Below are 24,067 nucleotides of genomic sequence, written 5' to 3' on the forward strand. Positions count from 1 at the left end.
TTTTCGCAGTCCCTTGAAAAACATATCAACAGGATTCTGCTGTACTGCCAAATGAAGTGGCAGTGTGTTAGAGCATATTTTTTGCCTTTTCTTTAGTTCGACCTACCAGATAATTCAATCTATTTCATCTGTCCTGTCAAAGTAAAATCAACAAAAAGCAACTGTACAATGTCTGAAAACATAACAGGCAAAAAGCAACCGGAAAGAACAGGCCGCTTCAAAGTGAAAAATGGAATAAAGAGTTGTTAGACTTGGCACATTTAGGTATTTTTGCCATAGCTACTTGTCAAGAGGATGTAAGACATCCCATTACTTTAGACAGGGGTACAATTCCATACAAGCATGCATGAACAATAGAACTATTCACGGCAGCAAAGACTCCTTAAGCATGTGACAAGACCATTAACATGTGACCATAATTGCTGCAGCTGTAATAGTAAGCACTTGAGCACAATATTTTGAAAAACCTTGATAAAAAAGTTAGAATCACTTTACTCCAGTGTACTTTGTCTTTCGAAAGCAAGATTGTTGAATACCAGACATATACTATATTTTTCAATATTGCTGCATGTGATTAGTTTTCAGCACTGAGTCAACTGTACTTAAAAAGGGGGCATGTCCATATGCGATTTGTCTTCATTTGTGTCTCCGTTTATAGTGCAATGAGTGTTTCCATTCCTGAGTGAGATTTGCTTGCAGTGTCAGGTTATTGTTATGTGAATGTTGCAGCCAGTTACAGAAAGACAGGGTTGCCTAATCATGTTGTATGCAATGCATGTACTAAGTTTCAGAATAATCACAATGACCACCAATTGATCTAACATGGTCAATGACACAGTATAGTTGCATGCACATCATTCATTTTGACAACTGCCACCACCACCACCAGTAGCAACAACAATAATAATAATTGCAACTAAATATACAAAGATGTCACTATTCCTGCTACTGAAATGTTATCTCTCTATAATGGCACAAGTTCCCCAATAAACAGTTTCCCTCATGCTGTCATTGTCCCTTCAGATGTTGTGGGGATGCGTGACTCTCACGCGTCCCCTGATATCTTGTTTTCCCGCATAGCTCCTGTCTTATGCAGTGCGGCTTCGCCGCATGGCCTGGCGCCCGCGGAGGTCGGAGTGCTTGAGGCGCAGTGCGAGAGATGGTGCGAGTGTTGCGCTGCTAGCGCCGCCTCACGCCAGGGTTACTTGGGGGTGCGGGAAAGATAAGGGGCTCTCTTGGGCGGCAGGCCGGCGAACGTGGCGGACGTCCCGCGCATGCGCCGATCCATGCTTCTGCGAGACCGTCTCGCGTGGCCGCCTTTGAACACGCCACCGTTCGCGTGACCGTACGCGCGAACGACCAGGCGTTGGAATCCAGCATGGGGCGAACATATTTGCTCGTTATCCGGTCGCGGTGAGTCGGACTTCTAGATTTGTCGTGCGCCCATCGGCATGTTTTGTGGGTAGCAACTCGGCTAGCAGGCATTGATCTATGAAAGTGCAATAAATGCCCTTGTGATTGTTTGCACTACTGTGTTGTCGTTCCTTTGTCCCAAGAGCACGGTGTGAGAACCCCACAATGTCTGGATCCATCACATCCTCATGATAATAGGTTCATTCTCCGCCAAATCAACCAGCATTATTTTTACCGTCACACACGTAGTTCAGAATATTTTCACATGTTTGTTGAAGTTCAAAACTCGTTCTTCTTGTTCATTTTTCTGCCCAAAATTTTGTAGCATTCTGGTGGCCATTTATTTTTCCTGCCTACCTGAGCACCAATCAACATTTCTTTTTTTTCACAGGGACATTGTATGGTGCAGACATTCATATGGTGTGTATGTCAAGACAATGAAGTGTTGTAACTGCAAAAATAGCCAATTTTTGAAATACTTCAACACTTGAAGTGCTTTTGGCACCGGCAAAAGCGAGTAAAATTTCAAAGTATTAATTTTTTTTTGCAACGCAGGAAAACCTTGAACATTAAAAAAAAAAAAGGTACAGAATGGTAGGATGGTTAATGTATTATAGCCGAAAAATATTTGAAGCTTTGAAGGTTCAGCATGTCGCCTGAAACTAAAAAAACCTGTAAAGTTGCAACTTTTTGCAAAAAGCTTCGTGTCCAAGGTAAAAAAAATGATGCTTTGGTGGTTGGCCTAAAAATATCTGTGATACTCGACTACCTAGCCCTACGTGTCTGCTACGCATGTGAGAAAGTTTCAAAAACGTATTGTTTTTTAAATGCAAAAAGGTCTTTTTTGATTGTGCAGACAGCATAAAAATATATGAAGCCTTACCGTCTAGCAAGGAGAGATTGTTAAAAATGAACCCGAAAAACTATTAAACAAACCGTGACGGGCTTTCTTTTATCAATACGAAGACAAGTAACATCAAGCACCGTGGCCTCGACTCTTTTCTTTTTCTTTCATGAATGCAAACACTGGAAGTCAACTATATCTGAGAACATCAGCTTGAACAGGGCACATGTGAATTTTATAGCTTAGCAAGTTCAAGCTGTCGAACAGTTGTAACACGCAACACCAGAAACTCTGTTCATGCTCGTGCAAGCTTTCAGTCGTAATTATAAAGTTGTTTTCTACTTGCATTGTCTTACGACAGTCTTCGGATTCCAAAAAGCAGGGTACAAAGTGTCCTGCTCCCTGTGTGTCACACTGTATTGCAGTGCGACATGCCTTTTGATATGCTTTGCATGAACATTATCAGTGCTCTTTCTGGATTTACTGGCTACTTGAGTGCAAATATTTTTTTTTTATGAACTACATAAAATGTATCTTTTACTCCCGGACGAAATTAATATGCGACATTCCATCTGCAATGGCTGTATCGTTCATCTCATCTAGCACATGCCAAGCACAAGCCGCATTACGTTAGAGCGTTTGTCTCTTGGCAATAAAACGCAGACCATTACACTGTTTTTCTGTCATCTGCATTGTAGACGAAGCCAGCTTTGTTGTCTGCATCCCCAGCGAGCGAGCTAGGGCGCACGTAGGAGAAAAGCCAGCGCCGACACAAAATTCCCAAAATAACTTCTAGCATTTAAATATAAGACGTTTAAGTAACTTCTCACATACACAGAAGACAAGTAGAGCTATCAAATGATGTATCACATATATTTTTAAGTTGACCACTAAAACTACTTTTTTTTACCTTGAACACGAAGCCTTTGGAAAAACATTAGAACTTTAGTTTTTTTTAGGTGATCAGCTTAACTTTTAAAGCTTCAAATATTTTTCAGCTATAATATTGTAACGGATACGAAAGGCAGGTACAAAAGAAAGAAGAGTAGACGAGGAGAACGAAGAGTTTGAGAGGCCGGACTGCACTACGATCACGCTACGATCATCGCCATAAAACCATTTCTTCACAATTCTTCGTAACAGTTATGGTTGAGGTGCGGGGTAATCGACACCCGAAGACGGAGGCTGAACCACAAGTTCTTCAACGGAGCCGTCGCCTTGCTGGACTCCCATCGAATCCACTGGAGTTGAGTATGTCCCACGACGCAGACGAACAACGGCCCATTCCAAGTGCTGCACCGACCAGTTCCGTTCAACAACTGAGAGATGTGCGTCCCTTCGCCGGAAGATTGAACGAAGACATCGAGGAATGGCTCATCCATTATTACTGGGTGAGTGCCATTAACATGTGGAACGGCGCTTCTCAGGTTTCGAACGTCGTGTTTTTTCTAACGGATACTGCGTTGGTGTGATTTGACAATCACGAGGAAACGTTCAACATGGGGCAGATTTGTTTCGTAAATCAAAGTCGGTGACTCTGCGACAAAAAAGAAAAGGGCAGAACAGACACTACTGCAATGTGCACAAGTGCCAGGCGAAACCTGCATGACCTACATTGAGGCAGTAATAAAACTGTGTAGGATGGTGGACTCTGGAATGTCTGAGGAAGAGAAAGTCGGGCACATCCTAAAAGGAATTACCGAGAATGTTTACAGTTTCCTCATGGCAAAAAACACCCTGGCTTTCGTTGCCGACATCATTCGGCACTGTCACGCTTTCGAGCAACTGAAGACGAGGCGCATCACACCAAAGTTTGGCAGGCTAGCCAATGTGACGACAGTTGCAACTTAGATAGCAACTAGCCCTTCGATCTTGCATCAACGATCCGACAAGTAGTTTGGGAAGAGCTCAGCCTGCACGCGCAAGTGGCACACCCAGGCACTCATAGCTTCCGCCTACCACCAGATTTCGAGCCAAACGTGGCATCCTTCTCCCCGTATCCTGCGGCGAGGGGCATTGAGGATTATGAACTCGCACCCCGACAGCAGCCACACCTCTACGACAGAGGCCCTACTTATGACGCTCGGCCACAATGAGAACACCCACATTTTTACCCCTGAGGCCCTGTGACTTCTGTCAGGCCGCGACAAGAACAGCAATGACCCTACTACCGCAACGCGACTTATGACCGATATAACGGATTTCAGCGAGCAGCAGAGACACGTTATCCACATGACAACGAACTTTCTTGCTGCCCCAGCAGTCTAGCATTCGTTTCGAGGAAGTTGCTGTGAACCGCGACCCTCCTGTAAGCTACAACTGCAGTTCCACAGGCCACATAGCTCGGTATTGTCACCAAGGCTGTCAATCACGAAGGACACCATTGATGTTCTCGCCCCCCGGAACCCATACTTCATATGACTTGCGGTAGACCAATTTGCTTCCAATGGACCGCTTCTTGCACGAGACTAGACTCGGCAATTCGCCAGCATCTGAGCACAGTTTGACAGTACCAAATAACCGTCCCCGTCACTCTCAGTCCCCTCGGTACCATTCTTTCTCACCACCGCCGCGAAACTAGCCTCCACGGCCAATGGAGGTGAGGTCGCTGGACGGTCTTTGCAAGAAATACCTCTGCCTGTTGTGATGCTCAAAAACAAAGTGAATGTGCCGATTGACGGAATACCAACCATGGCGTTAGTCGATACTGGGGTGACTGTGTCTGTGATGAGCCTTACTTTTAAAAACCATTTAGGCCACAAAGTTGTTTTCTTGGAACGATGGTATTACCTTTCCTGGAGTAGGCGGCGAGTGGCTTCATCCCCTTGGTGTTTGTGCTGGGAGTGTTTTGTTGGCTGGGAAAGCGTTTGTGTCGGAATTCCTTGTTCTTTCTCGTTGTTCTCACGATGTTATTCTTGGTATCGATTTTCTTTAACAATGCGGCGCTTCCATGGACTGTGGTTGTGGCGAAATACCGTGTAACAAGTTATTTATATCGGCACATTCCGAATGAAGCTCGCGTGGCGAAGACAGCGACACAGACACACTCGGTGTTCTTGATGAAGTGATTGCACCATTGTGGTGCCCGACGCCCGTTCCGTGTTTCTGCCACTACTGTTGATGCTGATTGTGTTGACCTTGTAGTTAGGCCTCTCCACATGAACTGTGCTAAAAAAAATATACTTGTGCCCTGCTCTGTCGTGTACATGACGAAAGGAGTCGCCACATTGTGGGCGCTGAACTGTTCCGCCATGCCGGTTGTCCTTCCTCGCGGTATGAAAATCGCTTTCTTCGATGAAGCCACATGTAGTTCAATAGCAGCACTAACTGCGGACGTCTCTACAGCTTGCTCTCCTTGCGATAATCGCCATTCTGAAGAGCTAATGCTTGGCATGATCAGCAAGGCTCTCTGAGCATCGGAACAGCAAGCACTGGTACAGGTACTTGCCAGGCATGAGGCTGCATTCGACTTCACGCATGGAGATGCACCCCTTCATTTATCGTCATTCTGCGCTCGTCACAGAATAGATACCGGCTCAGCACACCCCATCCACCAGAAGCCATACTGAGTATCATTCTGTGAGCTCAAAGTTATTGCAGAGCAAGTCAAGGAGATGATGAACAAAGGTGTCGTTCAAGAGTCGTCTAGTCCATGGGCAGCCCCAGTAATCCTGGTCCGAAAAAAAGATTACAGACGTCTAAACGCAGCGATGAAGAAGGATGTCTATCTGCTACAGCGAATCGATGAAGTCATTGATTGCTTACACGCTGCTTCTTACTTCTCAACACTTGATTTGCGAACGGGGTATTGTCAAATACCTATAGACCCTGCCGACAAGGAAAAGACTGCTTTCGTGACTCCAGATGGTCTATTCAAATTTAATGTTATGCCTTTTGGCCTTTGCAATGCTCCTGCCACCTTCAAAAGATTCATGGACACAGTACTACGTGGTCTAAAGCGGGCGAGATGCATGTGTTACCTTGATGATGATGTAATTTTTGGCCGCACGTTTGAAGAACACAAAGAACGTCTCAGCCTTGTTCTCGACTGCATGGAGAAAGCTGGACTGGTTCTAAACAAAAACAAAAAAATAATAAAAAAAAATGTCGGTTTCGCAAACGTCAAACACTGGTCCTGGGACACTTAGTCGCCAAGGATGGCGTCAGACCCGATCCTTGCAAGATTGAAGCAGTGAGCTCCTTCAAGCCAGCGCAGTCAGCACGAGAACTTCACTCATTCATTGGCCTATGTTCGTATTTTCGTCGTTTTGTTCCCCGGTTTGCCGACATCGTTTACCGATTTACAAGTATGTTGCGACAAGATGCGACCTTCAATTAGCCACCAGAGTGTGACGCATCATTATCCCAACTGAAGTTTATACTAACGTCAGCACCTTTTTTGCGTCACTTCGATCCATCTTGCCAGACTGAAGTTCACACTGATGCTAGCGGAATTGGGATAGGAGCGGTGCTTGTACGTCACAGTGGCGCAGAACATGTTGTCACATATGTCAGCCGTTGCCTGAGCAAATCTGAATGCAATTTTATGGTTACGGAACAGGAATGCCTGGCAGCTGTTTTCGCTGTACAGAAGTTTCGGTGTTGTTTTTGCGGTAGACCATTCAAGATTATCACCGATTATCATTCTTTATGCTGGCTGGTCAGTTTGCGTGATCCCTCTGGTTGCCTCGCACATTGGGTGGTGCACCTCCAGGAATACAACTTTGTGGTATCGTACAAGAGAGGCCGTCGTCACGCTGACACAGATTGCCTCTCTTGGATTCCTCTTGCGACTACCGACTGCGATGCTGAGAATTTTGACGACTGTCTCGCTGCTGTTACTTCTGTGTTCCCTGACGCGGCAGACTTTCAGCGAGAACAACAGAATGATCTTACCCTCGATCCACTTTTTGTCGCCACCCGTACTTCTCAAGGCAGCGGTCGCTTTACTGTCCGTGATAAGTTGCTCTACAAAACTAATTACTCCGGGCACGGAGTGCGTTTTCTGCTTGTTGTCCCCGAGAGTCTTCACTCCGATGTTCTATGCGCCATGCATGATCATGCGACACCATTTCGGCTTCGTACCAACGCTACACCGCATGCAGGAGCGCTTTTACTGGCCCAAGATGTACGAAACAACCAAGCGCTATGTCGCTAGTTGTGAAATGTGCCGACGTCACAAGTGACCGACCACCGCAGCCCAAGGTCCCCTTCGGCCATTGACACTGCCCAGTATGCTATTCGGGCAAGTAGGCATTGACCTTTTGGGTCCATTCCCATTATCTAACAAGAACCGTTGGATAACTGTCTGCGTAGACCATCTTACACGGTATGCAGAAACTGCAGCCATACCCTCTTCCACCACTGCTTGCGTGGCAGTCTTCCTGCTATGTTCCGTGGTCCTTCGTCATGGCCCACCACGTGTCATCATCAGCGACCGTGGTTGCCAATTCACTGCTGATGCCATTGAAGAGTTACTTCGTTTGTGCACTTCGCAGTTCCATCATTCCAGGCCATATCATCCACAGACCAATGGCCTCATTGAAAGGACAAACAGAATGCTGACCAACATGCTTGCCATGTACATCTCCTCATATCATAAGAACTGGGACGACATGTTGCCCTTCATCACTTACGCAAACACGGTGAAACACAAAACCATGAACGATAGCCTATTTTGTCTCCTGTATGTAAGGTTACCGCGAAGCCCTCTGAACACTTTCTTACCCTTCGTTCTGCACAATGACGATTCTGTATCGAAGACTGTGTCTCGCCGAAGAAGCCCGTCGAATAGCTCGTCTTCGTACTCTGGCCTTGCAAAGTCGTTCGAAACAGCGATACAACGACCGTCGCGTACAAGTATTGTTCGAAAAAGGTGACTTGGTCCTTCTTTGGACACCGCAACGCAAGCGTGGATTGTGTCAAAAGCTTTTGTCACAATATTCAGGCCCATTTGTAGTTATGGACCACCTGAGCGAACTCACTTACGTAATAGCTCGCCTCCTGTGCAATGGTCGGCGATCAAGCAGAACTCAACTGACTCATATTGCTCGCCTGAAGCCTTTTTACCCTGCTTGTCCATCCCATGCTTTTCTTTTTTTTTTTTTTACCCTGCTTTTGCTCTGCTTGTCGATCCTGACTCGCCCCACGGGCTTCGTCTGCTTGTGGGGAAATGTAACGGATACGAAAGGCAGGTACAAAAGAAAGAAGAGTAGACGAGGAGAACAAAGAGTTTGAGAGGCCGGACTGTGCTACGATCATGCTACCATCATCGTCGATCTCCTGTAAATAAAAACATTTCTTCACAACTCTTTGCAACAATGTCAACCGGGCTACCATTCTATATATTTACTTTCCGCCTTCTGAATTTTTCTGTGTTGCAAGAAAAAAATTCTAACTTTGCAATTTCACTTGCTTTTGATGCTGCCAAAAGCACTCACATAAGGAACAAAACACGGATGTACGTCTACAAAGTGTTGAAATATATGAAAAAAAAAAAAAGATACTTGGCTATATTGGCCGTCACACTGCTACGTTGTCTTGGCATGATCTCAATGTCTGGATCACCTGCTGCGGTGGCTTAGTGGTTATACTGTTGCGCTGCTAAGCACGAGGTCGCGAGATCAAATGTTGGCCCCGGCGGCTGCATTTCGATGGGGGCAAAAGGCAACAACGCCTGTGCCCCATGCAATGAGAGTACGTTACAGATTCCCTGGTGGTCAAAATTAATCCAGAGTTCTACACTACAGCATGCCTTATAATCAAATCGTGGTTTTGGCACGTAAAACCCCAGAATTGAATTCAAATTCAATGTATGGAGTATATAATGTCCATTCTAATTGTCTGTTAATTGTCTGAGTTTCCTGCCCAGGTCAGCTGAGCAGGAAAAATAAATTGTCACTAAAATGCTAAAAAAATTTTGTCAAGAAAAATAAATGGGGAGAACGAGTTCTGAACTTCAACAAACATGTGGAAATTTTTTCAATTATATCTCTGATGGTCGAAAAAGTGCTGGTTGATATGGCATGGAACGACCCAATATGCACCAACTGCATCTTTTTTTGTGGGCTTCGTTGTCGACCACTTACTCATTACAAACATTCAGAAAGAAAAAAAAAATGCTGTGCACAATTAGGCTTCAACACAGGTGAGCTCAATTTACACCACAACCTAAAACAGGCAAGAGGTGCTACAAACCTTGACAACAATACCCATGCGCTTTCGCTCTGAAGTGAAGGGAAAGGTCTGCAGTATAGTGTAATCTAGGATATTTCCATGTGGAGTGCGCAGCTTGAGCGAGTTGAGATCCCTGAAGACAAGCTCAAGGCCAACACTTTCAGTCCAGGTCACTAATGCCACCTGAAAAAGGCAACATAATTGAAGTATAATTAAATATGTCTGCAAAATGAACTGTGAAATACTGAAAACTCAGCGAAGTTCCAATGCGTGCCTCAACAAATTTAGCAATGTTGGAAGGAGAGAGAGAGAGAGAAGGAGGCCTATTCACACCTCATCAGGACTAGATGCCTGGTAGGTGGGTGGCTTCTGGTATTGCTCGGCCAGTGCCTGCTCATCATCAGCATCAGAAGCAACACCCTCGTAGACAGGAGTCACATTATGGCACAGAGCCACTGCCCGAACAGCTTCTTGCACTCGAGTGGCCATGTTGCGGCGCACACGGACCCCCTGGGCAGACCCAGTTGTACCAGGTGCAGGCGAGGGTGCCCCAGGAGTGTATGCAGCCTTCAGGTTGCTCTCCACTTCCCCAAAGGATTCTGAGCTGTAGGACACTGAGCCAAGGTGAAGCTTCTTCAGCACCTAGAGAGAGCAATGATTCCGCACAGTAAGAGAAAGAGATCTGGGAGGCCTGGCAAATGCACATGTTAGTTATTTCACTGGCATTAGCCTGAGAACATTTCTTATTTCCAAGTGTTCACGCATAACCAGGACTAGCTGCTACCATTTAACCATGTTTCCTAAAACTGGCTTTTATTTTAGACAACACATACACAGAAAAACCAAAGGCTCACAAACCTCAACAGAAGTAGATAAGAAGCTGCACACTGTCACTCCCCACCATGAAGACTTGCTTGGCAAACATTTAATTTTTTTATTGCTCCTGGAAGGCCCAAAGGCATTATATGAGCATTACGTGCCCTTAGGTGCGCATTGATCTGCTACTACACTTAGCTTGACACATTGAGTTCTAGTTATAACAAACAAAGTGAAATTCTGCATTGGCAGATGTCACCAAATGCTGTTTCCATTTGAGAAACAGGTTTAATGTGCTTTATAAAGCTGTTTTAACATCCACATCAACCGTGTGAGGCTTACAGCATTGTCTGACCTTTCCTAATAAGCACACCACTGCTCAGAATGCGTTAATGTGCATTCACTTGGTATTTTCAAAGCAAAATTAATTACAAGCACTAAGTTCAGCTTAAAGGGTCCGCCACTGTCAGTTCCTGACATGTGACAAATACTGTCAGGAAAGTCAAGAACAGTCAATATATATAACTACTACAATACTATCATAAGAAGCCAACAAACACCGACACCAAGGACAACATAGGGGAAATTACTGGTGCTTAATAAATGAATTAAAGAAACAATAAACTAATGGAAATTAAAGTGGATGAAAAAACAACTTGCTGCAGGTGGGAACCGAACCCACAACCTTCGCATTTCGCATGCGATGCTCTACCAATTGAGCTACCGCGGCGCCGTTTCCCCATCCACTTTCTTGGGTATTTATGTGCCCTAGTAGAACCCTGGGAGTGTTAGCCAGCGCCACGACTCACAGACCTTGGCAGCGGACGTGGAACGTCCTTTTTGCCGCAGGCGTCACAAGAACGTGATCTGTGAGCCAAGGTCACGAGCCAAGGTCTGTGAGTGGTTACAATCTACACAGGATGTTGCATACGAATAAATCTTATTTGCAAGTCGGTGCACGTCCCGTTGCCTTGTTCTTTTTTGCGTTGTCTTTCTGCACTGCTGTTACAAAATGTAGATATAACATTTTATCATTTATAATAACCACACTTCAGCGCATTTATACGATTTTCCGACTCTGCCTATTAAACTGCGTCTAGATATAACGAACATCTTAAAAGTGCTGTACTGTTAGAACGAACGGCTGAAACAAGAGGCACACTCAGACTAGTGTGGTCAATACTCGGCTGTAACGGCGAGACCTTTGCGAAATGGCAGAATGCCGCAGTAGTTTCCACTTCCAGCCAACTAGAATGCTTTGCTCTCATATGCATAATCTACTCATCTCTTGCTAATAGTAAAATATTGCACAAGCTCTCAAAGAAAAAATAGTGGTGACTGAACTCGCAGTTTCAAAAGAACAGGCAATCAGGACAGGGCGCCATTATGAAAAAGCTATGACGCTGCATTTTGTTCTCTAGATAGATGTTTCAAACCGTCTATTTAAATGCGTACTGAAAAACATTGTGTGGAGACACGAGGACAAGCTGAGAAAGAACCAGGACGAGCGCTAACTCACAACTGAAGTTCTATTTATTTGTGCATGTGTTTGGAATAAACTTCAGTTATGAGTGAGCGCTCGTCCTGGTTTTTTCTTGGCTTGTTCTCATGTCTCCGCGAAAACTTTTTCAGTATGCATTTCAACCAACTAGCCCAACTATCCACTCTCCTACGTCTATTTAAAGCTAGGCGCAGTAAAGCACCGGGAACAAAAAGGAAGATATTGAAAATAAATTTTTTTTATCAAGACGGTGTCGAACAGTAACTGCCGACGCCAGCTTCATTTTCATACATTTCTGCGTGTTTTGAAAGGCGAGTCAACATATAACATACTACTGATATAATGAGTGCTTTATGTGGTAGTATCAAGTTTGCTGTAAATGGGTTCAACTGTAATTGACACAATATTCATTGTCGTTTTTTAACGTTGGTAGCACAAACCTTGCTTAGGTTGAAATACAGTCGAACCACAATATAACACCGATATAATGAATCATCGGATGTAACAAAGTAAATATAAATTTGCTTGGCAATGCTTTACTTCAATGGAGTAGTATTATACTGCTATAATGAAATCAAAAATGAGGTATCCAACTTGGTATCGGTTATAGCGAAGCACATTTTTGTTTGCAGGTGCCTCAGAATATATATTCTGGTAACAAAAATATCGACTGCAGTCGCCGACCAATTTTGCAGATGCCTGATTTTTTGAACTTGCCCAATTATTCGGACTTCCCTGCAGCACTGCCGCCTATCCCTAGAACTACAATAATAATAACAACAGAAATTTCGGACACCACACAACATTTTGTGCAGGAACCACTCGCACGATGCTGCAAGCACGTCAGCCATGAACAAAGCTGGCATCATGTCAACTGGTACGAAACCGCAACTTTGGTTGCCAACTCCCAACAAACTGCCCTGATTAGGCCTAATGGCCTATGCAGTGCAGACTGGTGACAAGCAGTTGCAGGAAGTTCGCCGTCAATATTTTCCCACCTGTAGATCCTATCGGCGATCGCGCATGAGATCAGATGAGAAGTTAGACTGATGGGAATAGTAGCATAGTAAAGGTCCACGTGCAGGCTCCTCCATGTCAAAAAAGTGTGCCGGTGGAGTAACTCAGCAATAGCAAACTGAAATGACACACACTGGACGCACATGCACATTTCTCCCTGCGGCTTGGCTGGTTGGAACACAGACACAGTGTACTCACGGCGATGCAGGGCGTGTGCATATACTGTATTTTTGCAAGTACAGTAATACCTGGTTAACTCCAACTTGCACATCTAGAAAAATCAGCTAAGTCAAAATTTTCCACGGCACTAAACCACTTTCCATATGTGCCACATATTTATTGCCCTTCGTCTCGAAGTATTTTTGGGCCAAATTGCGGATGTATCGAAATCTTGACTGAGAGTCGAACAAGAACGCCGCCAGACAAGCTTTGTACGAGGCTGCCACGCCTTGGCCGCGCCTACCACAAAGCGGACGCTTTCCCCTAATATGAAGTCGGAACCTAGCAGCATAACAACTTTGTCAAGCAGCCATGTGGCACGTCATGTGACAGGAGAGATGCGCACGCAGAGGCAGGCCCCGCAAAATAGCACACTTGACGAAGTTCGCGTTGTTCGCTTTATGCAACGCATGTGATTTACCATCAGAGGCGATTTTCGTTTTCATTTCATTCTATGCAGTGCACACAGCACTGAATTTTTATTCTAAACAACGTAGAATAAAAACGCACGTGCTGCGTGCGTTCCGGTACATCTTGCTCGCGTAGCACGTACCCATGACTGCTCACGTCGCTTTCTGTAGCAGGGTTCCCAGTAAGTCCACACTGCGTGCATTGCGTAGTATAAAGCGACGTGAGCATTCATGGGTACGTGCTATGTAAGCAAGATGTAGTGGTGACAGGTGAATTTACTGATGCCGAAATCACTGGGATGGCTACAAATGGAGGGGACAGTGAAGGCAATGACAAAGAAAGACCTCGAAAGGTGCAGACATCAGCCAAAACAAGAAGCATGCTTCGCTTGTTGCGAGATAAAGTTAAATGCAGCGGCGGGAACGACTGGCTCGTGCAATGTGTGATGCAGCTCAAGGATGCCTTTCTAAGTTCAAGGTCTACCACGAAGCAGACCAGCCTTACGCACTTTTTATGTACTGAATAAAATCGCAGTGCCACACAACGAAGATGGTCAATATCTTTGGTATGTTTCATTTTTCCTTGAAACCTTTACGACGAGACAGTTTATAAGCTCTTGTTGAAAAGCTTGTCAGTAGTAGTGAATCTTCTAGAAAGAATTTGACTTTTCACTGAAATGTCTACAACTATGCTTATCTCGAAATGTCTTCCAGTTTTTACTACATCGAGTTAATGAGGTATTACGGTATAACCCGCAAGAAAAGATTAGAAAAATTTAACAGCAATGTCAGGGTGCAGATTATATGCAAATTTTGCTTTGTGGTGTGGCTTCACGGCAGCATGTGCAGCACTGACGTGAAGCCACACCTCAAGGCAAAGTTCTCCACCATCTAAAGTTTAATCTCCCAGGGAACCGCAACCCAGCATATTGAAGCTCCCTCATTCCTCTTTTATGGTTGCCAGTTACCTCCCCTTTTCGGATTGCTCTTTTGCAATTTCGCGAAGCACGAGAACTCAGATCACGAGAGCTAGTGCTTGACAGCAGTCCTTTACAGATAGCAGATTATCAGCATTGCGAAAGAGGAGGGGAACAGAGCCGCTGGCCGACGATACAATGTGGAAGACTAGTGCACTCAGGAGATTGTTTTTATAAAGATTGGTCGTGCCAAGGGGCATTTATGTTACAAAAGATGGCAATGTGGCCCTTGGTGACTAGAGACATTCATGTAGCGAATGCTTATAATAGAGCCCAACAGCCACAGATATTGTTATACCCTTCGCTAATTACCCATTGTGAAGGATATATAATAGGAAAACCAACATGTCTAACCAAAACAAAGATCTCATATATCGCACATGCTTTCTCTATAGGAATTGTAATACTCCGTAAGAGCTGTGCATATATACTATACATTCATAATTTTTTGATCAAATTTGTGCCAGGAATTGGCTCTATGCAGAAGTGTGCCTTCATCCTCATTTCTACTTGTCCACTGTTTGACAACAATTTATCAACAAGTTGGCTTCCACATTTTGCATTCTACCTTCAACACTACTAACCATTTCATTCTGAGTCAGTGTGCCCGTCTTGTCTGTGAAAAGGTAGACTATGCGGCCCATTTCCTCAGGGATTGTAGAAGAACGCACAACTGTCCCAGGTATGTCCTTGTCCTGTTGTATCATCCAAGAGTACACCATTTTCCCCATGTCCAACGTTACTCGAAGGCTGCAAGACAAGCAGTTGCCTAAGAATAATTCAAATATGGTTTTGCCTTGTGGTTTTACTTGCTTTAACCAGAAACGGCAAACACTTACCTTATGGGAACAATATAAGAGAACAGTAGGACAAAGCGCAAGAAGTAGCGATACCAAGGACCATCAAATCCCTGATTAGAGGAGGAAAAAGGAGGAAGCAAAAGTCAATAATAGTGTGACAACTTGCCTGCAGCTTATTCCCACCTCCGCAATCCATTTCCCCACCAACATTTTCCAATAAAATTTTTATGCTTTTTTTATGGTAAGTGCTGAAACGTGATAGTTTTCGTACCGAAGAGAATGATTCTGAAACTTTACCATCTGGTTTCTTACATAACCAAAAGCAGCCACAGTGGCTTCGCCTTTACTTATGAACTGTTCAAGCTTGACACATGGTTTTTATATAATTGTGTGTGTGTGCGTGTGTGTATGTGTGCACATTTGTTAGCAATAAAGAAGTTTAAACATAAGAAACTTTATAAATATAAAAACAACAATATGTAGGGGACCCATAATTATGTCCAGTTATTACAAAGACACCCACAGTAGGACACTTAACTCAGAAAACTTGAACAAGAGAGCTCTAAAGCAGATATGGTAAAGGGTAACAGCTCTCCTGTATTTATGCTCCCAACTAAGTTGGGCCATTTGCAAAATGCAAGCCAGATTTCACAATGTTAATGTGCCTTGATGTAAATGCGATCCATGAATCAGCCACCTTAAGTTCAATCGTCAGCCTATTTTATGTTCACGACAGAATGAAGGCCTCGTCTATGCGTGTTTGCCCTCTGACATAGCGCCTGCCATATGCACCCCAATTCATTTTTATTTATCTGGAAACTGTCTTCCCGTAATATGGGCACCTTGCGACTACTTGGCCGAGATAAATATACTCCTCCACAGCTTCAAGAGGCTGACCATCAATCACGAACTTTTGTTCCCTTGCCAGTCTACTGAACACAACCTTAGTTTTATTGCACATTAATCCTCAAACCTACTCATAGACTTCACCAGTGAAGGTCTTTAATCGCTTGTAAGCCATCTCCAGTGTTGCTGTACAGGACAATGTCATCGGCAAACTGCAGGTTGCCGGGGTATTCACTGTTGACCCTCAAGCCTAAACCTTCCCAATATGACACTTTGAATAACATATTCCAAGCATGCAGTAAATAGCACCGGAGAGGTTGTGTGCCTGACACACTTTTTAATTTGTATTCTCCAGCTTTTCTTGTGAAGGATTATGGTAGCTGTGGATCTCTGCAGATCCTAAGATATTCAGGTATATTTCCTCTACCCCTTTACTAAGCAATGCCTCCATGACTGCTGGTATTTCTACTAAATAAAACACTTTTTCATAATCTATGAATGCTATATTCAGAGTTGCCACTTTGCCATGTCGTCAAAAGTAAGCCAAATTATACCAATAATATAAAAAGTGTATCTTAATTGCATGGTACACTGCAGTGGACATGAAAATACACTAAGACAGGAAATGAAAAACAAGGCACAGCATTTATTTGAAACTTCTAAAGAGCTTTGCCCCTTAGGTCTGATAAAAAATGTGCCCAACAAAAATCAGTATTATGATTTCTCTGAATGTCATTAAGCTACACCAGTAGAGTACAGTACAGTGAACTCTCTAAGGGCCCCTCGCCAGATTTGGCCAATTTAAACAGACTAGCGCAGTGCATATTTCACAGCACAGCGTGCCCGTGAAAACCGCTGAACTTTCAATCCAAATGCCACATGTCCTCCTTCTCAAGGAAACTTATGGGAGAAGGCAGGGAAGGAACGCTGCATGTGGATACTACTCGAGTCAGAGAGAGACAGTCTCTCTGTTGGGAGTCGAGCTCACCTCCTGGCAGTATGGTAACAGGGCGTTCAATTTGTTCTATCTCCTTCAATAATAAATCGATAAAAAAATTATTTCAGTAGAACAATCTTTAGACACCGTTTTAGAACTTCTAATGTATGACTAAAATTTGCAATGGGGCCTGGTGAGGGGTCCTTTATAGAGAACACCAATTTGGCATTCAACCCTACATAACTTTGAGAAGCCTTCACATTTTAAAGAAAATTGGCTGATGATATGATGCGTTCATCATCATCATCATCAGCCTAGTTACGCCCACTGCAGGGCAAAGGCCTCTCCCATACTTCTCCAACTACCCCGGTCATGTACTAATTGTGGCCATGTTGTCCCTGCAAACGTCTTAATGTCATCTGCCCACCTAACTCTCTGCCGCCCCCTGCTACGCTTCCCTTCTCTTGGAATCCAGTCCGTAGCTCTTAGTGACCATCGGTTATCTTCCCTCCTCATTACATGTCCGGCCCATGCCCATTTCTTTTTCTTGATTTCAACTAAGATGTCGTTTACCCGCGTTTGTTGCCTCACCCAATCTGCTCTTTTCTTATCCCTTAACGTTACACCCATCATTCTTCTTTCCATAGCTCGTTGCGTCGTTCTCAATTTCAGCAGAACCCTTTTCGTAAGCCTCCAGGTTTCTGCCCCATATGTGAGTACTGGTAACACACAGCTGTTGTACACTTTCCTTTTGAGGGATAGTGGCAACCTACTGTTCATGATTTGAGAATGCCTGCCAAACGCACCCCAACCCATTCTTATTCTTCTGGTTATTTCAGTCTCATGATCCGGATCCGTGGTCACTACCTGCCCTAAGTAGATGTATTCCCTTACCACTTCCAGTGTTTCGCTACCTATCGTAAACTGCTGTTCTCTTCCGAGACTGTTAAACAGTACTTTAGTTTTCTGCAGATTAATTTTCAGACCCACCCTTCTGCTTTGCCTCTCCAGGTCAGTGAGCATGCATTGCAATTGGTCTCCTGAGTTACTAAGCAAGGCAATATCATCAGCGAATCGCAAGTTGCTAAGGTATTCTCCATCGACTTTTATCCCCAATTCTTCCCACTCCAGGCCTCTGAATACCTCCTGTAAACATGCTGTGAATAGCATTGGAGATATCGTATCTCCCTGTCTGACGCCTTTCTTTATAGGGATTTTGTTGCTTTCTTTGTGGAGGACTACGGTGGCTGTGGAGCCGCTATAGATATCTTCCAGTATTTTTACATATGGCTCATCTACACCCTGATTCCGTAATGCCTCCATGACTGCTGAGGTTTCGACTGAATCAAACGCTTTCTCGTAATCAATGAAAGCTATATATAAGGGTTGGTTATATTCTGCACATTTCTCTATCACTTGATTGATAGTGTGAATATGGTCTATTGTTGAGTAGCCTTTACGGAATCCTGCCTGGTCCTTTGGCTGACAGAAGTCTAAGGTGTTCCTGATTCTATTTGCGATTACCTTAGTGAATACTTTGTAGGCAACGGACAGTAAGCTGATCGGTCTATAATTTTTCAAGTCTTTGGCGTCCCCTTTCTTATGGATTAGGATTATGTTAGCGTTCTTCCAAGATTCCGGTACGCTCGAGGTTATGAGGCATTGCGTATACAGGGTGGCCAGTTTCTCTAGAACAATCTGACCACCATCCTTCAACAAATCTGCTGTTACCTGATCCTCCCCAGCTGCCTTCCCCTTTTGCATAGCTCCTAAGGCTTTCTTTACTTCTTCTGGCGTTACCTGTGGGATTTCGAATTCCTCTAGGCTATTCTCTCTTCCACTATCGTCGTGGGTGCCACTGGTACTGTATAAATCTCTATAGAACTCCTCAGCCACTTGAACTATCTCGTCCATATTAGTAACGATATTGCCGGCTTTGTCTCTTAACGCACACATCTGATTCTTGCCTATTCCTAGTTTCTTCTTCACTGTTTTTAGGCTTCCTCCGTTCCTGAGAGCCTGTTCAATTCTATCCATATTATAGTTCCTGATGTCCGCTGTCTTACGCTTGTTGATTAACTTAGAAAGTTCTGCCAGTTCTATTCTAGCTGTAGGATTAGAGGCTTTCATACATTGGCGTTTCTTGATCAGATCTTTCGTCTCCTGCGATAGCTTACTGGTTTCCTGTCTAACGGCGTTACCACCGACTTCTATTGCGCACTCCTTAATGATGCCCATGAGATTGTCGTTCATTGCTTCAACACTAAGGTCCTCTTCCTGAGTTAAAGCCGAATACCTGTTCTGTAGTTTGATCCGGAATTCCTCTAGTTTCCCTCTTACCGCTAACTCATTGATTGGCTTCTTGTGTACCAGTTTCTTTCGTTCCCTCCTCAAGTCTAGGCTAATTCGAGTTCTTACCATCCTGTGGTCACTGCAGCGTACCTTGCCGAGCACGTCTACATCTTGAATGATGCCAGGGTTCGCGCAGAGTATGAAGTCGATTTCATTTCTAGTCTCACCATTCGGGCTCCTCCACGTCCACTTTCGGCTAACCCGCTTGCGGAAAAAGGTATTCATTATACGCATATTATTCTGTTCTGCAAACTCTACTAATAATTCTCCTCTGCTATTCCTAGAGCCTATGCCATATTCCCCCACTGACTTGTCTCCAGCCTGCTTCTTGCCTACCCTGGCATTGAAGTCGCCCATCAGTATAGTGTATTTTGTTTTGACTTTACCCATCGCCGATTCTACGTCTTCATAAAAGCTTTCGACTTCCTGGTCATCATGACTAGATGTAGGAGCGTAGACCTGAACAACCTTCATTTTGTACCTCTTATTAAGTTTCACAACAAGACATGCCACCCTCTCGTTAATGCTATAGAATTCCTGTATGTTACCAGCTATTTCCTTATTAATCAGGAATCCGACTCCTAGTTCTCGTCTCTCCGCTAGGCCCCGGTAGCACAGTACATGCCCGCTTTTTAGCACTGTATATGCTTCTTTTGTCCTCCTAACCTCACTGAGCCCTATTATATCCCATTTACTACCCTCTAATTCCTCCAATAACACTGCTAGACTCGCCTCACTAGATAGCGTTCTAACGTTAAACGTTGCCAGGTTCAGATTCCAATGGCGGCCTGTCCGGAGCCAGGTATTCTTAGCACCCTCTGCAGCGTCACAGATCTGACCGCCGCCGTGGTCAGTTGCTTCGCGGCTGCTGGGGACTGAGGGCCGGGGTTTGATTGTTGTATTCATATAGGAGGTTGTGGCCAAGTACTGCACCAGGGTGGCCAATCCTGCTCTGGTGAGAGAGTGCGTTACCGGTTCTGGTCACCGGGATCAGGCCGCACTCCAGGCCTGTTTGTGCAATTTTCTCAACACACGTTTTTTTTTTTTTTGTATTTTCCGGTGGAGAATAGCGCGGCACCGGGATTTGAATCACGGTCCTCTTGCACTGGAGACGGATACTCTACCGTCCCCGTAGGAGTTAAATTAAAAATTAATTTATGGGGTTTTACGTGACAAAACCACTTTCTGATTATGCACGCCGTAGTGGAGGACTCCGAAAATTTCGACCACCTGGGGTTCTTTAACGTGCACCTAATTCTAAGTACACGGGTGTTTTCGCATTTCGCCCCCATCGAAATGCGGCCGCCGTGGTCGGGGTCCGATCCCGCGACCTCGTGCTCAGCAGTCTAACACCATAACCACTGAGCAACCACGGCGGGTCCCGCAGGAGTTGTACGCCTCATTTAACCTACAGTGGTGCCCTACTTGGTCAGTCAAGGTGGACCAATCTGAGCTCGGTTATACCGCATGGATGGCACTCGGCTAGAGAACCTGGTATTTATGACCTGCACATGTGAGTGTGAGGCCATAAATATTTGAAGATCTATATAAATATATATTTTTTTTTTTTTAGGAGGGTTCCCGTACAGTGATAAAATAAAGGAAAAGACATTAAAAGAAAGAAAAAAAAAGAGAAAAAAAAAAGAAAGAAAAAGGGGCAGAAAAAAAAAGGAACATAACAGGTGATTTGAACTCGTGACCCTTCGATGTTGCCCAGAAAGATAGCTCAGTCGGTTGGTTCGTCAGGTCCCAGGCTACTTTCAAGCGCCACAGCTCCTGCTCCGAGCCTCACACTTACGTGGAAAGAGACTCATGTTGTCCGCGATAGTCGGTTTATGCTGATTCCGAGTAGTTGGAAGGCATACTTTCTAGGAAAAATGGCCGCTCAAGGAGAAGAGCCAACTCGAGCGGCTTTAGAGGCTAGGAAAACTGCCTTAAAATATTTAGACTTGAGGGAAAGCTTCGTTAACAAACTATAACACGGCAATCAGCACTCGAATACGACGAGAGAAATTACTGAGACGTGGAAAATTCCCTTGAAAAAAAAAAAAATCTGGTTTGCTAGGCAAATGCTTGTATGTATTGAACCTCTTAAAAGATGAGGGGTGAAATATGCGCTCACCGAGAGGGCATCTTCGGCACGAGACATCCCCAAGGCACCTTACAGAGATGTGGAGAGCTTCGCGGCCGGAACGAAGCTTCCCTTCTCCGCCGGCCAAGAGGGGGAAACGCGCTTTCCGATCGCTCAAGGTTGCGCGGACAAAGCCTAACTCTAGCGTCTAGGAAAAGCTTAACCAGGTGTGATGGCGGCACGCATAGCGTGGGAAGCTAGCCGCCAGAATAACTATACCAAGGACTGCTGCTGATGAGGGCGAAATACCTTCGTGTAATTATAATAACCCTAATAGGACTACTTTCGAAAAAAAAAGGAAACGGCCCAGAGGGCTATACTACGAGAGCTATGACTGATAGTTTTCTCTCTCTCTCTCTATATATATATATATATATATTCATCTCATCTATGGGATCGCATGCGCGCGCTGTTTCTTTGTCTCTGCGTGTAGTAGTTGTGAGAGCCAGTTTAAGGGCGGAGTAGTTGGAAGGCATACTTTCTAGGAAAAATGGCCGCTCAAGGAGAAGAGCCAACTCGAGCGGCTTTAGAGGCTAGGAAAACTGCCTTAAAATATTTAGACTTGAGGGAAAGCTTCGTTAACAAACTATAACACGGCAATCAGCACTCGAATACGACGAGAGAAATTACTGAGACGTGGAAAATTCCCTTGAAAAAAAAAAAATCTGGTTTGCTAGGCAAATGCTTGTATGTATTGAACCTCTTAAAAGATGAGGGGTGAAATATGCGCTCACCGAGAGGGCATCTTCGGCACGAGACATCCCCAAGGCACCTTACAGAGATGTGGAGAGCTTCGCGGCCGGAACGAAGCTTCCCTTCTCCGCCGGCCAAGAGGGGGAAACGCGCTTTCCGATCGCTCAAGGTTGCGCGGACAAAGCCTAACTCTAGCGTCTAGGAAAAGCTTAACCAGGTGCGATGGCGGCACGCATAGCGTGGGAAGCTAGCCGCCAGAATAACTATACCAAGGACTGCTGCTGATGAGGGCGAAATACCTTCGTGTAATTATAATAACCCTAATAGGACTACTTTCGAAAAAAAAAGGAAACGGCCCAGAGGGCTATACTACGAGAGCTATGACTGATAGTTTTCTCTCTCTCTCTCTATATATATATATATATATATTCATCTCATCTATGGGATCGCATGCGCGCGCTGTTTCTTTGTCTCTGCGTGTAGTAGTTGTGAGAGCCAGTTTAAGGGCGGAGTAGTTGGAAGGCATACTTTCTAGGAAAAATGGCCGCTCAAGGAGAAGAGCCAACTCGAGCGGCTTTAGAGGCTAGGAAAACTGCCTTAAAATATTTAGACTTGAGGGAAAGCTTCGTTAACAAACTATAACACGGCAATCAGCACTCGAATACGACGAGAGAAATTACTGAGACGTGGAAAATTCCCTTGAAAAAAAAAAAATCTGGTTTGCTAGGCAAATGCTTGTATGTATTGAACCTCTTAAAAGATGAGGGGTGAAATATGCGCTCACCGAGAGGGCATCTTCGGCACGAGACATCCCCAAGGCACCTTACAGAGATGTGGAGAGCTTCGCGGCCGGAACGAAGCTTCCCTTCTCCGCCGGCCAAGAGGGGGAAACGCGCTTTCCGATCGCTCAAGGTTGCGCGGACAAAGCCTAACTCTAGCGTCTAGGAAAAGCTTAACCAGGTGCGATGGCGGCACGCATAGCGTGGGAAGCTAGCCGCCAGAATAACTATACCAAGGACTGCTGCTGATGAGGGCGAAATACCTTCGTGTAATTATAATAACCCTAATAGGACTACTTTCGAAAAAAAAAGGAAACGGCCCAGAGGGCTATACTACGAGAGCTATGACTGATAGTTTTCTCTCTCTCTCTCTCTATATATATATATATATATTCATCTCATCTATGGGATCGCATGCGCGCGCTGTTTCTTTGTCTCTGCGTGTAGTAGTTGTGAGGAAATGATGCGTTATGTAGACATAAATTCATAACAGATTATTGCAGATGTCTCCTTGTCTAATAAGAGTAGGAACTGGTGCTGGTATTCTACAGCTGTACTATTTAAGAGTAGACTATACTGTACATGGTATCAACACCCACTCTGGGTTTGACATCAACATTTGTTCCAAGTGACCAAATGTACGTCATGTAATGTTACGCGCCCGACAATCAGTTCACATTGGTACTTTTAAATATTCATGACTGCCCCCGGCACATTCAGAGGCAATGTATGTTGAACAGGTTTGGTAAAACTGTTGAAACAAGCTTCTGCAATGTCATCATGTTCAAAAGCTTTTTTACTTACTTTCACAAGGATCATGACCAAGGCCAAACCTACAACAGCGGCCACACAAACTTTTGTGAGCTGGTTGATTTCCAAGTCAAGAAGGCCAACCTGCGATTTAAAATGTAGCCCAATATATATAAAAGAAGTGTTAAGTGCACACTTATTAACCGAATGACTACTGCCCATCATGTGTGGAACCTAGTCGCCTGTCTTCAGCCCCTAGACGTTTTTCGCATAAATGCCAATCACCAAAGTTCAGCTCTAAATGTTGCCAGTAAAAGGAAAAAGTTAAGAATTTAGTTGCATTTTAATACTCTGCTTGTTTGTCACTTCAATCTTGGACAACCAATGATAGCACAGAACACCTTTT

At 44.5% G+C, this 24,067-nt stretch overlaps 1 protein-coding gene across 3 annotated transcripts in view; it reads right to left on the reverse strand.

The window, feature by feature from the left end:
* The window catches only part of LOC126545335 (probable phospholipid-transporting ATPase IIB), a 76,828-nt gene that overhangs the window by 26,171 nt on the left and 26,590 nt on the right, over positions 1–24,067 (reverse strand). For all 3 annotated transcript variants that reach the window (XM_050193143.3, XM_050193141.3, XM_072286020.1), the window contains 5 exons: positions 23,716–23,805; positions 15,213–15,283; positions 14,958–15,123; positions 9,767–10,075; positions 9,455–9,616 (listed from right to left, as the gene is read on the reverse strand). In XM_050193143.3, the coding sequence (XP_050049100.1) occupies positions 9,455–9,616; positions 9,767–10,075; positions 14,958–15,123; positions 15,213–15,283; positions 23,716–23,805 (798 nt within the window). The remainder of the gene's footprint in view (positions 1–9,454; positions 9,617–9,766; positions 10,076–14,957; positions 15,124–15,212; positions 15,284–23,715; positions 23,806–24,067) is intronic.

Source organism: Dermacentor andersoni, chromosome 1 (genome assembly GCF_023375885.2).
Source record: "Dermacentor andersoni chromosome 1, qqDerAnde1_hic_scaffold, whole genome shotgun sequence".
NCBI classification, from domain to species: domain Eukaryota; kingdom Metazoa; phylum Arthropoda; class Arachnida; order Ixodida; family Ixodidae; genus Dermacentor; species Dermacentor andersoni.